Raw genomic sequence first — 19187 nt, forward strand, 5'->3', positions numbered from 1 at the left:
TCCCACAGCCCCGAGAGAGAGTGGGGGTCTCAGGGCAGGGGTCCTGGTCCTCAGTTGGCAGGCTCAACTGGCCCCCAGGCCACCTGTTCTTGCCCACCTCAGGGTAAACCGCAGGACATGCCATATCCCACACCCTGGGGACCCGAGGGTGCCCAGTGAAGATTGTGACCAAGTGATTAGTGGCTTGATTGGATTCAGGTGGGAGAACAGCCCAAAGGGGTCAAATAATGGCCTCAGGCCACTCAGATCTCCTGGCTCTGGGACCTTCATCCAGCCACCCTTTCCCACTCTCCCGGATTCACATGAGCTACAAGCAGGAATGGGTTCCAGGCTCCTCCAGGGCTTGTTAAATGGATGGGTGGATCATGGGCCCACCCGCCCTGCTCCTGGGACAGGTGTCAGGAGTGTGCCCCCGGGGGACGTCGGGCCTTGTCATGTTGTCTGTGTGTCTCTCCCGTTGGACTATATGCTGCCCCAGGATGGTTACGGTCGCCCCTGTCAGACTAGGAGCTCCACAAATGCATGGGCTGTTTCCCCCACTAGATGGGGAGCCCCTGAAGACAGGCAGAACAGTGTTGTAGAAAAAGCAGAGTCCAGCAGATGTCTATTCAAATTCTGGCTGTGTGATCTGGGGTTGGTGGCTTAACCTCTCTGATGTGACTGTCAACTGGAGCCATAGGCCCTGCCCTACCGACCTCACGGGGTTGATTGAATAGGGGAAGCAAATGTGTTTCATCTTTCATAAAATGCCACCCAAGTCCTTTTGGGGGGGAGGGGACAGAGCACTGGACTTGGAGTCAGAATGACCCAGGTTCGAACCCCAGCTCTGCCTCTACAGTTTCCTCCTCTGAAGAATAAGGAAGTAATACCCTAAGTCAAAGTTTCAAAGCAGATTACAGGAGATAAACCATGAAGAGCAGCTGGCAAAACGTGTTTAAGCAAAGACAGCTCTTACTATGAATGGATGTTAAATATCCCTCCTCCCTGGGTAGTCCTCCTTCCAGCTAGGTGAGTATGTGGGCCCAGTTCCAGCAGCACTCACCCTCCTCCACCCTGTTTCTCCTCTGCGGCCCCAATCTCCCCGCCTTCCCAGCCCCGCACGGGCCTGGCCCTACAGCAGGGCCCAGGCTTTCCCAGGCTTTCTCTGCTTCACCATTCAGCAGGTCTGGACTATTAACCCATTCTCAGGAGGAATGGAGGCTTGGAGAAGTGAGTGATTTGCCTGGAGACCCACAGCCCAGCATGCCCCTGCCCCTGAAGCCCTAACCCCTGCGCTTGAAGCCCTAACCCCGCCCCATGAAGCCCTAACCCCGCCCCAGCCCCAGCCTGGCCACGCCCTCAGCCATCTCCGGACTCTCCCGGGAAGACGGCCTTGGTTTTTAAAAGCAAGAAGGAGGGGCCGTGGACTGGGTGGGGCCGGGGAGGAAGTGGAAGGAGAGACCCTCCCGCCGCCCCTCCCACCCCTCCTCTGTCCGGAGAGAAGCAGGACGCCTGAAAGAGGCTTTACCGGGTTGATGGGCGTCCAGGTTCTCGCAGGGGACGTCGTCGTAAATCACATCTTCTTCCAGGGCGGGGAAAGTAAACCGGTCGACTGGGAGAGAAGGGAGAGGAAAAGAGCACGAAGGAGGCTGTGGTGGCCCAGGCCGGCTGCCAGACTGACATCAGGACTGCACCAGCTGGCAGCTCCCTCCGCCCGCCCGCCCGCATCCCCACGGCTCAGCTGGGCCAGCATCCTGCAGCCCAGCCCCTGGGGAACCCCTGCCTGCCACTGCTCTGAGAGGACGCAGGTTCCGCTGCCTCTTCCCCCTCCCCAGCCCCTCCAAGGCGCCCTCCCAGTGACTGCGGCACACTCCCCCTGCCACCCTGACACCTGCCGGCCTGCCCCTCTGACTGATGGCACCTGCAGGGAGCATGAAGCAAACCCAGCACCTGTGCCCCAGGGCCCGGAAGCCTCTTCAGCCGCCCAGGCCCCGAGGACTACCCCAAAAGGAGTCACTCCCCACCCAGAGGCGGGGGAGGGCAAGGCAGCCATATCTAATGAGCACAGGATACAGCAGGGAGTGGGGGAATGGATTTGGAGAGTGGGGTTAAGGAGAGTCCCCCAAAACTCAGCCATCGGGGTCCTGATTGGTAAAAAAAAAAAAAAAAAAAAAAAAATTCTGCAAATGAGCACATCACTCCCCTAACATTTTGCTGGGTGTGCTATGAGCAGGGCAGAGAGCACATCCTGCCCATGTTAGCAACTCCTGAGCTGGAATATTTAAAGAGGTCTCCCCCCCCATAACTGTGTGCCCAATCTCTGCCCTCTCTAGGGGCATGTGGCCCCAGCAGAGCGAGGGTTTGGAAAACCAGTCCCCACACCTGATGGTAGCCTGTCCTCACCCCACAGGCCTTCCAGGAAGACAGAGGACCAGATGGACTCTGTAGTCCCCATTCCTAACTGCGTGGCTCCCTGCAGTCCCAGGGCCCCCAGAGCCCTGTAGGAGCCTCACCGCCCCCTCCCCACCGACACAGATTCTGCCTCCCACATGGCTCAGACCTGCCCACCTCTCTCCAGGCCCCTGGCTCCAGCCATCAGCCTCCCTCCCCTGGACAGCCTCCAGCCCACCACCTTGTCTCGGAGCATCCGTGATGGGACTGAAATGCAGACGTGGTCTCATGGCTTCCTCTTGGCCTCTTACGGCTCACTGTCACTTTGGGGAAAGCACGGCCTCCGAGGCCACCCCACACACACTCTGGGAGGAACTGGGGAGATGGCAGCCTCACCTGGCCCTGCTCACCCCTTAGACCCTCCCCTCCACCATACCAAGGCTCACTGCTTCCCAGGTGCCAGGCATCCCCTCGCCCTTGGGCTACGGCACAGGCTGCCCTCTCAGCCTAGACACTCTTGCCCTGACCCCTGCTCCTTCACTCTCTGCCTCAGGACTCGTGGGCTCTCCCAACTCCCACCTGCCCATCCTAGCACCTGCTCTCTGCACGGTAACCGCCCGCCTATGTGTCTGGTCCTGCTGCCAGAGGGACCTCGTCTTGGTCACGAGTGTACACCCACCACCCAGATCACCCTGGCCCGCTACAGGAGCTTTGGAAGTATTTGGGGGACAGAGGAGCAGCTGAATGTGTGATCTACTCCTGGATCCTGACTCACATCAGGTGGCCAAGGGGGCAACTCTCAAGGGTGGGCAGTGGCCGGTCCCCCTCAGAGCTGCCACCAAGCCCACAGCAGCCATGAAGCAAGGACAACCCCTCGGCTCACACGAGCCCATATCAGCTCTCTCAGCCTAGAGAAGGGGAGGCTATCCTGACACCAACCTCCTGGGGCTGAGACCTGGGTGGGGGGGGCGGCGGGGGGGATGCGGGGGACTTACTGCGACGGGAGCTCTTCCGTCTCCAGCTGGAGTGCCGGACCCCAGAGAAAGCTGTGTCCACGGCATCCCCATTGCTCACCACGGCCGGCCCCCTGCGGGCGGAGAAGCAGGGCCAGTGAGCCGGGAGGATGGGACAGCTGGTTCCTTGAAGCGTCAGACAGCCCCTCACCAGGTGACAGGGCTACTTGCCCCCAAGGCCGAGCTGGGGAGGCCACAGCTGGGTTGGCCTTGGACAAGCCCCTTCCCCTCTTGGTTTCCTCACCTTTAGAAGGCACTGTTAGGCCGACCTGCTGCTTTACAAGAGCATAAAGGTCAAAGGTATTCACGGTGATAAGTGATAAGGATCAGATGCTCTCCAGGCCAGGGCACCCTGTCTACCTCCTCCTCCACGGCAGACTCAGTGGGACTCTCCATCTCCCCAGTCTCCACATGCAAAATGGAGGAGAGGACTGGGGGGCCTTGCGTCTGAGAGACAAGGACCTGCAAAGCTTCACAAGACCATGCGCAGAAGGCAGGGCTTAATTCCCACCACACTTGAGGATGGGCTGGACCAGAGACACGCTTCCCAGGAGCAGAGAAGCAAAGGGAAAGAAGTGGAGAAACAGCAGACACCACCTTAACCAAGCGGTCAAGTGAGCACCCCCAGTGCCGTCACTCGGGCATCATGTACTCCAGATATGACGTGATGAGGAGGATGTTCACCTCTGTGGGGTTCTTACCCCAAGCCCATAACCCCAGGCTCATCATGAGAAAAACACCAAACAAACCCAGATGGGGGAACATGCTGTAAAACACCTGCCCACTACCCCTCAACGCTCTCAAGATCATGAAAAAGAAAACCGAGGAACTGTCACAGAGCAGAGCAGTGTAAATGACAACTGAATGCCGTGTGGGTCCTGGATGGGATCCCGGGACAGAAAAGGAACATAAGCAGAAAAACTGATGAAATCCAGATAAAGTCAGGAGTTCAGAGAATGGTAATGTACCAACATTGGTTTCTTAGTTTTAATAAATATCCCGTGGTCGTGTAAGATGTTAACAATGGGGAAAACAGGATGAGGTGGTATATGGAACTCTATGTGCTACCTTTACAACGTCCCTGTAAATCTAAAACTATCCCAAAGTGAAAGGTTTTTGTTTTTTTTTTTAAAGCCCATGCTCAAAAAAAAAAAAAAGCCACATCTGGCAACCCAGACGGTAGAGGCCTTCTACTGTCCAAGGCAGCAGCCACTGTTATGAAGAATTGACTTGGGGCTTCCCTGGTGGCGCAGTGGTTGAGAATCTGCCTGCCAATGCAGGGGACACGGGTTCGAGCCCTGGTCTGTGATCCCACATGCCGCGGAGCAGCTGGGCCTGTGAGCCACAATTACTGAGCCTGCGCGTCTGGAGCCTGTGCTCCGCAACAAGAGAGGCCGCGAATAGTGAGAGGCCCGCGCACCACGATGAAGAGTGGCCCCCGCTTGCCGCAACTAGAGAAAGCCCTCGCACAGAAACGAAGACCCAAACACAGCCATAAATAAATAAATAAATAATTAATTAAAAAAAAAAAAAAAAAGAATTGACTTGAACTTGCCAGCATGCAAGCCCTTAACAGAGGAGGAGGAGAGGGAGGGGGAGGAGGAGGGGGAAGGGGATGGGGAGGGGAGAAGGGGAGGACGAGGAGGAGGAGGAGGAGGAGGAGGAGGAAGGGGAGGGGTGGGGAAGGGGGGAAGGGAGGGAGGGGAGGAGGAGGGGGAGATGACAACCAGGAAGTGCAGGGAGAGGGGAGGGAGAAGAGTGAAGTGTGGAACACCTCCTTTGAGCGGGTCCTTGGCCTCGCCTTCCCAGTAGCTCTGACAGGAAGATCCTGGCATCCTTCCCACTCGGCAGGTGGTGGGCAGAGGAACCTGCCCAAGATCACCGGACTGTGAGTGGCAGAGCCCAGGCCGGACCGTGAAGCCAGCCTGCTGGGCCCCAAAGCTGGGCTCTCAGGACTGCGTCTCAGGTAACAGAGCAAGGACGGCTGTGACGATGGAAACATGCCACGTCTGTGCTGTCCAGTGAGCCACGCATGGCTACGGAGCACTTGGAAGGTGGCTAATGGAACTCGTGTGGCTAAGGAACTTAACTTTTCATTTTATTTCATTTTAGGTCATTTAATTTTAAATAGCCACATGTAGCTAGTGGCCCCCGAACAGGACAGCACAGGCCGAAGCCACCAGCACTATTGGAGAAGCAAGACTCAGCTCCAATTTTACTGCCAGAAGTCAGCAGTGTCGCCCAGGGGGTGAGGGGCACGTTTCAGTCCTGGGGTAACGCTTTCCATCAGCGGGAAGTAAAGGCCAAGAGGAGACAGGGCTGGTCTGGACCAGGAGGGGTGCTGGGCTGGAGCCACCTGAGCCCCAATCCCTAACAGCGCTTCCCTGAGTTGCCACCTTCTCAACCTGAAGACGGCTTCAAGGTGCTGAGCCCAGCCGCTCAGAAATGCTCAGACAGAACCAAATCATTCCAGCGGGAGTTGACATGAGAGTTTGGCAGAATTTGGTTTTAAAGTGTGCTTTGCTACGTTAACCATGACAACTGGTGTCTACTGGAAGAACGTGCCAGGTGCTGCTTGCTATGCTTTACCTATATTTGCATATTTCACTACACAAGAGCGCACGTGAGGTAGGCAGTGTCGTCCTCATTCTAAGATGGGGAAGCTGAGCCTCACAAGGTCTTGATGACTGACTCTACCGAAGTCACTCGGCTCATCAGAGGAAGTTGGGATCTGCAGCCCAGGCTGTCCGCCTGCAGAGTCTGCTCCTTCCACCAGACCATGTGGAAGTAGGGAACCCGCATTCAAACATTCACCGACATCACAGATTCGCTGTGTCACGACGTCACTGCACCTCGCTTGACTACTCTCCCAACCATGTTTTTAAAAAGGAAAGAGAGAAAGAGCTCTTGGCATAGTCAGAGACACACGTTCGAGTCTCCGTCCGGGAGAAATTGTGACACCAGCTCCAAGGCTGAGGTGCGTTTCGACCAGTGAACATCCCAGAAGGTCCTGGGTAACCTCTAAAGGTGACATCGAGGCGGGATGGGCATTTTGGGGTAAGGTCAGACAGCTTTAGAAGGGATCTGGAACTGCTATGACATACTAAAAGCCAGGATGGGGCTGAAAATATGAGCCTCTGGTTTGCATGTTACCAAAACACAGTGAACTTATTTTTTCATTGTATTTCATTTTGAGTAATTTAATTTTAAACAGCCACATGTGGCTAGTGGCCCCCAAACAGGACAGCGTGGGTCTAAGCCACCGGCACGACTAGAGAAGCTAGTCTGGGCTCGTGCTTCTACTGAGCAGCCAGCGAGGTACTGGTCCTGGCTTCCTGGGCGGGGGAGCAGGGGTCACACAGCAGAGCAGTCACCTTTATGCCCACCCTGAGTGCCTCAATGGCTGAGGCAAGCAGAGACACCAGGGGCCCCAAGGGAGGGAAGAGGCCAGTGCCTGTGCATGGACAGGTCTTCCCAGGCTTGGCTGGAGACCACCAGCACCCCTGCCCTGCACTTTGCTGGTATCTTCTCTGCGCCCAGCCCTAGGCAGAGTGCTTGAGGACAAGTGTGTGTCTTATTGTGACCATTTTACAGATGAGGAAAGTGAGGTCCAGAATTAGCAAGTACCTTGCCCCAAATCACCTGGCCAGCAAGTGGCAGAGTTGCACTTTGCCTGCAAAGCCTTGCTCTTGACACCAATTCTGCTGCCCTCAGACCGGAGCAGGTGTTCCCCAGGCAGACGGGAGGGGGAAGAGCCTCCCAGGCCAGGGAAGCAGTGGGCATGGCAAGAAACGAGGCTGGGGGTGCCTCCTCCCTCCCTGGCCCTTCTAGCTGCCTGCCAAGGCCACTGACCCACCCTGAGCCCACCCAGGGGCAGCATCTCCCAGCTGCTGCCTGGCTGGAAAATCTAATTCTCCTTGTGAGCAAACACTCCTGGAGCCTCCCCAAAGGTTTCAGATAATAAAAGAGCCATAAAAAAGCAATAAGAAGCCAATTATCTCGCCCTTATCTGAGCTTCCTGCACTTCTAATGCCTCTCAGCTTGCACACTCAAGAAAGGCCAGCCACTAAGATGACACCGTCTTACAAAGTGAGGCCACCGCCACTCGAATGCCAAGAAAAGGAGTCAAGTCCGTGGACAGGAACAGAGAACGAGAAGCTGGGCAAAGAAGAGGGGCCCCCCATGACAGCGTTCACCGACCAGACTGAGGTCAAGTACACCAGGAGGCCACCACGGAGCTCAAAGCACCTTCTGAGCCCGCCTCCTCTCTCTCCAGGGACACGCCGGGGACAAGAGGCGAGTGAGTGTCCTGTGACAGCAGGGACCTGCTCTGGCCTGGTCATCCCATTCCGTCAGCCCTTTCACACGAGGACGCTCAGTGATGATGGATGCCCCCGCCCCCCAGCCTCTTTTAAAGACAAGAAGCCCCACTCCGAGAATGGCAGCACCCCTGCCCCTGCTGCTGCTGGGCCCGGTTGCTCAGCAGATTCCACAGGGTCCCTTCCCAGAGGCTACACGGTGTGAGTTATCAGAGAGAAGACCCCCAAAACCAGTACGGTCAGAGGATCCCTGGCTGGCTGGGTGGCTGGGGTGTGTGTGTGTGTGTGTGTGTGCGCGCGCACGCACACACAGTATTCCTGACGCCTTTTCCAGGACAAGGTATGAAAAATATGAAAGAGGAAAGAATTCCACCTTTGGGAATTGAAAGGACCAGAATAACATTAGCCTTATAAGGCCTTGAGTAAAACCCAATCTGCAGCAGACCGAGGGCTGGGACAGCAGACCTTGCCCAGGATGGCCCGACTCAGAGCATCACTCCCCTTGAGAAATTCCCCACCAGCACCACTACCACTATCCCTAAATCCAAGAGACACAAAAGAAAGGCAAAAACATCAAGCCCGGATTAAGCCTGCTGCCAGATTTCTTTTGAGCCCTGGCCACTTTCTAGTTCATATAGCATGTTAAAGCCAGAAAGGGGGCAGGGGGCAGGGATAAATTGGGAGATTGGGACTGACATATACACACTACTATATATAAAATAGATACTTAATAAGGACCTACTGTATAGCACAGGGAACTCTACTCAATACTCTGTAATGACCTATATGGGAAAAGAATCTTAAAAAGAGTAGATATATGTATATGTGTAACTGATTCACTTTGCTATACAACTGAAACTAACACAACATTATAAATCAACTGTACTCTAATAAAGATTTTTTTTTTAAAAAAAGAAGGACTTCCCTGGTGGTCCAGTAGTTAAGACTCTGCGCTTCCATTGAGGGGGCATAGGTTCGATCCCTGGTCGGGGAAGTTCCACATGCCGCACGGTGCAGCCAAAAAAAAAAAAAAAAAAGGCAGAAGGACCTTGAAGATCACCTGGTCGGAGGATTCAAAGCAGCTGCCCACAGCAGTCACCTGGGAAGCTCCTCAGAGATACAGACCCAGAGCCCCTGCCCCAGTGATTCTGACCCATCGGTCAGGAGGGGCCCAGCATTGGTGTTTTTAAAGCTCCCTGCTGGCTCCAATGTGCAGCCAGGGTTGAGAACGGGGAAATCATGGGCTTAGGGTGGGAATAGACATATGCTCCAGAGCCAACAGACCTGGGATAAGATCGCAGCTCTGCCACTTGGCTGTGGACCAGGACAGTGGCTAAACGTCCTGGAGCTGCTGAGGGACGGGATGAATAATTGCTCTACTTCCTGCTGTGAGGATTAAATGAGATAACACAGATAAGGCACTTAGCACCTCTCTGTGCCTCAGTTTCCAAATCTGTGAAATGGAGCAATAATAATTCCCTCTTAGGGTTCCAGGAAGGAGTAAATAAAGGCTTGTAAAACTCTTAGCAGAGGGTCTGGCCCACGATAAATACCCCCGGTGCACTGTTTCCCTTCCCTCTCCTTCCCCTCCACCCCTCCTCCAGCTAACGGGGTCCCTGTATGCACTCACCTCTTCATACCCCTCACATACGGAATGGTTCTGGGCCCCAGTCTGTTTGCCCTGTGCCATCCCCCACATGGTCACAAATCCACTTACTGAATGAGCAGAGTGGGGAGGAGCCCCCAGGGAAGTCGGAGGAGGGGACCCTGACTTGATATCTATAACACAGTCCTCAGTGGGGAGCGAGCATCAAGGTCCCCGGGGAACCATCTTTCCCCACAGCCACAGACAATAACCCAGACCCCACCTTGGCCTTCTGCTCTGTGGTGCACGCACCTCCCTCCCGTCATCTCGAGGGCCCCAGGCTCAGCAGTCAGACCCAGGACAGGCACTGTACCGCCAGCAATAACTTATCAAGAGCCTTGTGGGGTATTGCAGAAGTTCCCATGGGAAAATGCTCACCCTATGTAATTAGGTCAAAAGGTGAGCTGGAAAACAGCATGTGCAATAAAACCACAGTTCTATAAAATATTGGTATGTATACTTCTATAGCAAGGAAGCTGGGCAGGAACACACAGTGATATAATTAAAGGTTGCTTTTAGTCTATCATTTTCTGTACTTTCCAATTTTTCTACAATAAACATGCATGACTATTAGAAAAAAAGAAAGAAAGGGAGAAGGAAAACACATCCCAGGCAACGTTGAGCAACAGATTGGCCAGCACGGGGTCCCTTGTGCCCTGGAGTCCCGCTCCAGGCAGACCCACACCCTTTGAGGACAGTGGTAAGAGCAGCTCGCTGACGGACCATCTGGTCCTCCCATCTCATTTAGCCTCCACTTTACAGAGACGAAATGGAAGGTTAAGCAGATCAGACAATGAACGGGTCCTGGGTTGTGGAGCTGATGTGGAAGACAGGCAAGGTCCAAACCAGTTCTATGCGGGGAGACGGGAGGGCAGAGGTTAGAACACTGGGTCTGGAAGCCAATCAGGTTCAACCGTGGCTCTGCCTCATCACAGCTCCATGTCCTGAGGCTGACAGCGTGTGTTCTCTGCACCTGCTCCTGCATCTGTAAAATGGGGATTACGGGAGCACCCACCTGTGAGTGTCACGAGCATTACTGGAGGCGGGAGAGGCTCTTAGAACAGGGCTTGGTGAATAATAAGTGCAGAATATGCGTAGGCCATTATTATCTGGCTACAGAGCCCATAAACACACCAAGGCACAGAATGTCAGCCCCCCGAGGGCAGGGACTGTCTGCCTCGGTCGCTGCAACGCCTGGCACATTGCAAGCACTCAGTAGAGAGGTGGAGGATGGAGGACAGAGTGGAAGGGCAGGGGGACTCCCAGCAGAACGCTGGCCTGGGTGGGCAGGGGGCTGCTGGGGAAGAGCAAACAGAGCCCCGGCCCTCTGGCTTTGAACCCAAGCGCCACTCAGCTCCCTTGGACCAGTGACTGCACCTCTCTGGGCCTGCACAACGGGACCCATAACAATTCCCTCTTTCCAGGGCTGCTGTGTTAGTCTCCTACTGCTGCTGTGACACTTACCACAACCTTAGTAACTTCAAACAACACAGATGTATATTATCTTACAGCCATAAAGGTCCGAAATCCACAATGGGTTTCACTAGGGTAAAAGCAAGGTGTTGACAGAGCTGTGCTCTTTCCGGCAGCTCTAAGGGAGAATCTGCTCCCTTGCCTCTTTCCAGCCTCTGGAAGCAGCCTTGGCTCGTGGCCCCTCCTCCATCTTCAAAGCCAACCGCACAGCATCTTTCAATCCCTCTCTGACTCCACAGGCCCCCTTATAAGGAACCTTGTGATTCCGTTGGGCCCGCCTGGATAATCCAGCATCATCTCCCCATCTCAAGGCCCTTAACTTCATCACATCTGTACAAGGTCACACATTCTCAGGTTCTGGGAATTAGAACATGGAAGTCTTGGAGAGGGACATTAATCTGCCTGCCACAGTTATGCAAATCAAAATGAGATGCGTGTGGAAAGGGCTACATAAACTGTAACGTCCGTGCACATGTAAACTATTAGTACCATGTCTTCTTTGTGCCAGGCACTGGGATGGAAGATGCATAAGGCAGAGTCCTGTCACTGCAGGGGTCCAGGGGGTAGACTTGACACATTCCTGAAGGGGGACTTGATGTAATGAATGCGAACCTGTGTACATTTTTTCAGGCCAGAGACTGTGTGGCCTTCATACTGGGGACTCAAGGGGTCTGTGACCCAAAGACCATAGCTCCTATATGGAAACCCCTTGTAGCCAGGGGTGGAAAAGGGGAAAAACAAAAACAAAAATACAGCTTTTCCAATTTAGGGACTGGCAAGGGGCCAGATAGAGGTCTTTCATGGGAAAAGGGTCCCCATAACCCTCCCATGAGGGACTCCACTGGGAGGGAAGCTTGTCTCTGTCAGTCCTCGGGTCCCATGGAGACCCTGCAGGACAGGACACAGGAGGCTATGAATGCTCTGGATCTGGAGAAACAGCAAGTTAAGGGCAAGCTCGGGATGCCAAACAACTCCAGACTGGGTCTGCAGCGATCTCACAAACCTTCAGGGACACCTCCACTTCCTCCCGGGGCCGGGGGATACTCCAGCCTCGTCGAGCTGCCCCCCAAGAGCCCCCATGCTCCCCAGACCCTCGGCCCTCAGAAGCCACAAGGCCAGGCTGCAGGCAGGCCCTCCAGCGCCCTGTTTCCATCCTGTTCAAACACTGCTTCCCCAAGCCTGGTCTGATCTTCTCGGCACCTGATACCTCCAGGGAGGATGGGTCTCCTTGGCTCTCCCAGCTGCCCAGTTGCTTCCCTCAGGCTCCAGGCCCGGGTGAGAGACACTGGCCAGTGGGCAACAGTCCATCTTGCCTGGATAAGCTCAGGAAGGGGCAGGACAGGTACCTCCCGGGAGCCACTGAGAGTCCCTGCAGCCGGGCCAGGAGCCAACAGGAAATGCCGAGGCTGCAGTGGGGCCGGTGGGGATGGCAGCGAAACTGGGCAGGAAAAGCAAACAAATCCAGAGGGCATGGTGCGCTCAGAGATGAGAGACGAGGCCTGAGTCTGGGAAAACACAGGGAGCCGGCGACCTACGCGCTCTCATTTCCCAGCAAGTACTTACTGGGTGCTCAGGGTGGCTGTGAGTTCACAGGTTTCAAAGTCCACCAGAAAGGCCAACCCCGTGAGCTCCAGCGGATGGATGGCTGTGGAGCCAGACGGGCCAAGCTCCAGCCCTGCCATTCACCAGCTCTGCAAGATCTCGGGCAAACTACTTCAACTCTAAGCCTCAGTTCCTCATCTGCAAAATGGGCATAATCAGTAGCCCCGCCTCCTAGGGCTGTGTTGCCTAGGAGATGAGATCTTGTGCAGGAAGCACTCAACTCAGAGTGTGACTCAGGAAACAGCAGCCGACATGAGTGGCATCGGCGGGATCAGCCACTCAGCCGCTTGAGGCCTCCCTTCCCGCTGGCCTCTGTCCTGGCCTCAGTCAGCTGCCAGAGTCAGAACCCCGGTTCAGAGATTCTGTTTCCACACCGTTTGTTCTCTCTTCATTTTCACGGAGACACTGAGAGTCGTCTTTCAGACCCGGCTCCTCCTTCTGTCCATCGGAATCCATCGTTCATTCAACGGGGATGCCTTCAGCACTCGCCCTGTGCCTGGCACCATGCTAAGCCGGGAGGATATGGCAGCAAACAAAATACCTGCCTCCCCCACCAAGAAAAATCCCTGTCCCCATGGAGCTGTCCTGCAGGTGGAGACACCCTTCCACACCCCTCTACCATCACAAGACCTCTGTGTGGGGCAAGAGGGGAGGGGCTGCTTTTACTCTGCTCCCATCTCAAGGGAAGGGGCGCCACCCAGAGTCACACACAGGCAGGGCCGAGGCCACTCTGCTTGGCTCCCCAGGTGGGGTCTATGGAACATTCCAGCAACAGCTTGGACACTACTCTCCCAAGAGCTCAAGAGGCAAAGTTAGCTCTCATAAGAGGCAAAGTTCTTACCCCAATAAACACACACAGAAGGGGATCGTTCATATGGAGCCAGCCACCCCTCCCAGCATGAACCAAAGTCTGAAGTTCTGAGCTTGGACCCTGAGTCCCCAGCGCATCCCTGGAGGGTCGGGTGATGGTCAAACACCTGGCCTCCGGTCGGAGAGGCCCTGGCTCTAGTCTCTGTTGAATGAACATGTACCATCTACATGTAACTCTGGCCACCTAACTTCCCCAAGCCCCAATTTCCCACCTGTGACATGGGTAATGAAGTGTCCGCTTCCTAGAGACAAGAGATGGGACTGGGCATTTAGCTTGGTGCCTGGTACACAGTAAACACAATCACTGTTATTACTATTATCATTCGCTATTATTGCTGTTGTCGTTGTTGCTGTTATCTGATAATATGTCCTGTTTCGGAAAGAGAAAGTGGCAGCAGCTAGCCGAGCAGGCTGAAGGCTCTTTTGCCCGGCAGCAGGACGGACAAGGGCCCAGGCCTCCTCGCTCCTTGGGATTGTGGAGCAGCGGGGCCCGACCCTAAAATCACCCCGTGGGCCTCGGCACCACACACACTCAGCAAAGCCAGCAACTCTGCCTACCCCATAACAGCCTGCCTGCCTCCTCTGGGCAATCCCACCTACCAGGTGAAGGGACCCGGAAGTCCACAGGCCTCACAGCCAGACAGGGACCCGGTGCCCCTGCCCAGGTCACCTGGACCGCCCGTCAGCCTCAGCTGTCCTCGTAACCAGTGATGCAGCACTGAATAAATGTTAACTTACGTATACCTCACAGAGCCCTGCAAGAAAGTAGATTTATTATCCCCATTTTACTGATTAAGAAAGTGAGGCTCGGGACAGGAAACAACTTGCCCAATGACACACAGGTATTAAGTAACAGGTGAGACTCGAAGCCAGCTCTCTGTGGCTCAGAGCCCGAGCTCCCAGGCCCTCGAAGACCCGGACTCCAGCCCTCACTTTACCCGCGGCGCTCCCACCCCCTTCCCTCCCCAGCTGTGGATGAGAGCTGGGGAGGGAGTGAGGTCACTTTGAGGCTGCCCGGATCTGGGCAGTGGTTCTAACTGTGCTGTCAGGAGCCTTGAGTCAGGCAGCCCTTGCTTTTCTGGAGGCCAGGTAGGCAGCCAGGCAAAGCCCAAGGCCATTTCCAAGCCTTCAGGCAGGGACCGTGAAAGAAATGCTGTGAGAAGAGATGAAATGTCCTCCACTTGGAGATTTGTTTTTTCAAAGCAATGTCGGCTTAGTGACTACCTTTGGGAAAATTTTTTTTAAAAAAAGAAAAGAAAGAAAGAAAATCAAGATATTTTTTTTCCCTTTGTCTTGGAAACCAAGGAGAAGGAAAGCGATCTGGATTGACTCTTCTCCCAGAGGACTCCAGAGTGGAAATTCACCATCCGGGGAAGGAGGTGGAACTTAAGAAAATGGAGACCTGGAAGGGAGGGAACAAAGCTGGGAGCAGCACAGAGACACTTGACGGACAAGGAGTCAGGAGGCCTCCAGCATCTCACTGGGTGACTGTGGGCAAGCCCCACCCCTCAATCTCTCCATCTGTAAAATTAAGGGGCTAGAAAGGAAGTCTCTCGGGACTCCTGCTGCAATCAATATTCTGCAGGGGACTCACAGCCCATGAATGTCTGCCCCATCAAGGGCTCTCAAAAGTGATGTTTATTCACACCTGTTGGCAACCCAGGCCCAGCCCAGGAGTCAGAGGCACTGGGCACACAGTCTCCGCCCCTTCGGCCCCATCGCACTGGAAGCACCCAAACTGGTCAGGAGGCAGGAGCAGAAGCAACCAGCCTCACTTATTCCTCACGATGCTTAGCGGCAGAGAACACGTCCATCTTACAGATGGAGAAACTGGGGCTCAGACAGCTTCACAGGGAGCCCAAAGCCACCCAGCTAGTGAAGGGCTGAGTGAGGATGTGAACCTCCAGGAGATGGTGTTCAAGGGAACTGGGCTAACACCAGGACCAGGTATAGGATAGGTGGCGTGCTACGGAATGGCGGGTGGTGGGTTAAAGGCAGAGGCTGGGCCCCTCTCCCAGAAACGCATGGCCCACACTGAGTGATTCTGACACAGTATAGCACCAGCTCTGGGGGCCACTGCAACAAGGCCTCCACAGGGCACCAGCACCAGCCAGACACAGCGTCCGGCCGCAGTCACCAGGTCTCCAGGACACACAGAGAGAAGGCGGCAGGGCCGGGCCAGACGGCTATGCTCCTGACTCTGAGGTCAGGGAACCAGGGTCTCCAGAAGGATGGCCTGAGAAAACCAAGTGCCAGACCCCTGGAAGGGGTGCACTTGCTGGCTGCCCACACCGTTTCCCAACCCCCTGCCCCCCGTCCCTGCTCAGTGGCTTCCTCGTGTGGATCCCTCCTCTCTCTCCATCGGTGAATTGATGCTCCCTTGCTCAGCCAAGACCCTCCTAGGGCCCCTCCGGTCAGTGTCCCTGTTTCCTGGGCACCCTCTGTCCCACCTGGATGAGTCTGCTTCCCTATCCAGACTGAGCTTCTGGGTGGCTTCATTCCGGGCCCACCCTGGAGGGACGTAACCCCTGGGAGATCGCAGCAATGTCAGGACTTCCCAGCCCAGGTGCAGAATCGCTGATTCATTTCAGGTCCCTAACCAGGGAGGAGAGCCTGGCCCCTCTTCTGGCCGCAATTACACAGTGGCAAGCCCAGCAGAAACCCTCCCAGGGTCCACCCACTCCAACAAGCAAATGAGCAGACACAAGGACTCCTAGGCTTGAATTTGAATCCAGAACTGCCCTGGTTCTCGGACCCAGGGCCACAATCTGCATCTCTGAGACCTCCAGCTGGGTGACACCTACCTGAGAATTAGCCGCCCAGATTCAGCAGCTCCAGGAAAACAAAGGGACCTGCCTGAGAATTAACCCCCCCAGATTCAGCTCACTCTAGAAAAACAAAGGGAGGCTCAGACACCCCTCCCCAGACTAGGGCAGCCAGGATTTAAACTCAGGGCCCCAGGGGCCCCAGCCATCAACCCCAGGGCCTAGATCCATCACTGAGGCTTCCCTTAGAAGAGGACTCTCTAAACACCCAGGTCCTGAAAGCCGAGCAGTGAGCAGCAGTGAGCAAAGCTCCAAGAGGCCTCAGCTTTCACAGCCCCCAACTCCCAAATGTGTGGTCCAACTTGCTGAAGACCACAGAGGAAGTGGTGGTAAAACTGCCTTGATTAGGTGCCTGTGGTGTCTCTAGGTGTCTTACCCAGCAGTTCTTCATTCTTCTATGGAGGAAGCAGTGGCCCATTTTACAGATGAGAAAATCAAGGCCTGGGGGACTGGGACTTACACAAGGACCCATGCGGGGCCCAGAGTACGATGCAGGCGATCACCCCAACACCCAGGGGTGTTAGCCTTTAGGCTGCCCTGCCTCAGACAGGCTCCCAGGTGGAGAAGGGCAGAGTCCCCAGCAACAGTCACAGGAAAGGGAGCAGGAACGGTACCGGCAAAACAAATGGCGATGGCAAAGACAATTACAGAGGGTGGCACCGCGTGGAACACCAGAGAGCTGTTTAATTCCCAGCCACAACCCAATGGAGTGGGTAGGTACTTCATTGTTTTCATTTTGCATATGAACAGACTGACTTTGGAGAGTTTATGTGACTCCTTCCAGCCACACAGCTGGCAAGGGACAAAGCCAGGATGTGGAGCCAGGCCTGCTTTCTACTTCACAGGCTTGTGGGAAAAATAAAGAAAAAAGTAACACGTTTTAGGGACTGACCTCTTCCCTCCGGCCCAGGGATCCTGAAATGCGTTCCTCCTTAGCCAAAGACCTGCCCTGAGCCCCCACAGCCGCAGCTCCACCCCTTCCCACACCTCCTGCCCGGTCTCTCCTCGTTTTCCAGCTGCCAGAGCAAAAGAACGAGGCTCACTTACTGTGTCTGGGGCGGTGAGGCCGCTGGGTCTGGGTCTGCGGGAGGAGAGCAGAGGCAGAGCCCGTCAGGCCAGCGGCTGGCCCAAGGGACTCAGCGCATCCCCGCCCCCTTTCCCAGCTTCCCCGGGGGCCCCAGGCCCGCCAGCCTGGTGCCTGCCGCATCCCTGCCTGCCTTCCCCCAGCCCCACACCATCATTAAGCTCCCCTACCAGACCTACCTGCCTGTCCCCACCCCCAGCCCCATGGCCCACATCCCAGCTCCGACCAGAACCAGTCACGCTGCCTGCTCTGGGTCTGCCCTCACCCGCAGACCCTCAAGGAGCCCCTTGTCCCCAAGCCTGCAGGAACTTCCTGCCGGTCCAGTCCCCAGTCCCTCCCGATGACAGAAGCTGCCATTTAACACCGGCCTTATCAGGGCCTTCCCGCCCCCAGGGCTCTGGGAGGCTGCGGCTCTGGCTGCTGTGATTCCCTGGGAGAAGCTGCGGGGAGAGGGGAGCTTCCGAGAGACAAGCTCTGGGCAGTAACTGTCGCTGAAGCACAACCGACGGCCAACCACTGCCATTGACGGCCAACCACTGCCATTTAGGACGTGCCAAAGTGCACCAGATGCTGCAGGAATGCTAGGAATCTCCAATTCCCAATGGGAGCGATGGAATGCAGCTTCTTCCCAGTGGTCTGTCTTCCCTTCCTGCTTTCTGGGGACAGTGGAGGAGCCACAAGGCATCACTGGGAGCCTGGAGCCTCCACGCAGCCCTGAGCTCCCTGTAGCCCCAGAGGCCCGGAAATGGGAAAACCCCGGGCTTCCAGAGCACCTTACCAGCGACGGGGGCGGAGTCCAAGTGGATCAGTGGGGCGTCTTCTGCCTCCTTCTCTGGAGCAGCGCCTGGGACGCCCAGGCCAGCACTGGTGTCCTCGTCATCATCGTCACTGTCATCAAACTCAAAGGCCTCGCCAGGGTCGTCCTCTGCCTCGGGGGAGGGGCCTGGGCCTCCAGGAAGCAGCCGATCTCCTGGAAGGGAGGAGGAGTTAGCCCGCTGTGGGGTCTCAGGGTTTGGTCCAGAGCGAGGGCTGGAAGTGGAGAGCAGCTGGGGGTCCGAGAGAGAGCACGCGGGCAGTTCCCAGAGACTAGATTAAACCCATGCCCAGGTCAGGTGGCCCTCCTGTGCCCCGAGGCTCCTGTAGTTGGCTTGGGGCTCTAAGCAGATGGGCAGTAGACGGAGGGCAGGGAGCAAGCTTCCAAGGCGAGTGTGTGTGCATCTGGACTTGAATGTAAGTCTCTGGTTTTCTTGTTTCCTACTTTCCTATTTTGTAAGCAAGGGGGTTTTATAAATGCATCTGCCCACATGCGTCTGGGCACACACCTTCGTGTGTATTTCTATGTGTGATACGTCTTTGCATTTTGCGTATATGCGAATGAGCTCGGCACCCTGCGCTTTATTTGGTATGCACAGGGGAGGGGAGCCTGAAGGCAGCCAGCTTTCAGGTACCAGGGCACAGACTGGATGGGGCAGGGCTCGGGGCCCAGGCTCCCAGCATGAAGGTCGGCCTGGCCTTACTCCCTGCTTCTCTCCCCTGGGAGGACCCCTGCCCGCATCCCATCTCTGTCTTAGCCTCTTGTTTTCTTCATCTGTTCCTGTAAAATGTGTAATGATTTATTTTGCCCCTTTAAGGGGGCAGGTCCTGGCCTGGGGTATGTCGCCAGCCATATCAGTAAACAAAGTATGTTCCAGCCATCAAGGCATCAGCCACTGCAGCCACCCCAGTGGTGCACCCTGAGGGGATTCAGGACCGAAAGAACCCGATGCTGGCCCCAGATAGCTAAAGCGCGTATCAAAGGAATGATTTCAAGGAGCCCAGCCTCTTGCACTTCCCATATACAGAAGGGTGCTAAATTCATTAACTTGAGATGCCTGGTTTTCTTTAGTTAACACTAATCTTTTGATGTTCTCACTACCTGATCTTTGTTGCAAAAACTCCTATATATCCTGGCTCCCCCCTCACCTCTTAGGAGCAGTCCCTCAGAGC

General features: G+C 55.5%; 1 protein-coding gene across 6 annotated transcripts in view; it reads right to left on the reverse strand.

Moving 5' to 3' along the window:
- ARHGEF10L (Rho guanine nucleotide exchange factor 10 like) overlaps positions 1-19187 on the reverse strand; it is a 160483-nt gene that overhangs the window by 85821 nt on the left and 55475 nt on the right. For all 6 annotated transcript variants that reach the window (XM_061184859.1, XM_061184860.1, XM_061184855.1 and 3 more), the window contains 4 exons: positions 17980-18171; positions 17165-17198; positions 3366-3457; positions 1508-1591 (listed from right to left, as the gene is read on the reverse strand). In XM_061184859.1, coding sequence (XP_061040842.1) covers positions 1508-1591; positions 3366-3457; positions 17165-17198; positions 17980-18171 — 402 coding nt within the window. The remainder of the gene's footprint in view (positions 1-1507; positions 1592-3365; positions 3458-17164; positions 17199-17979; positions 18172-19187) is intronic.

This window comes from Eubalaena glacialis, chromosome 3 (assembly GCF_028564815.1).
Source record: "Eubalaena glacialis isolate mEubGla1 chromosome 3, mEubGla1.1.hap2.+ XY, whole genome shotgun sequence".
In the NCBI taxonomy this organism is placed as follows: Eukaryota; Metazoa; Chordata; class Mammalia; order Artiodactyla; family Balaenidae; genus Eubalaena; species Eubalaena glacialis.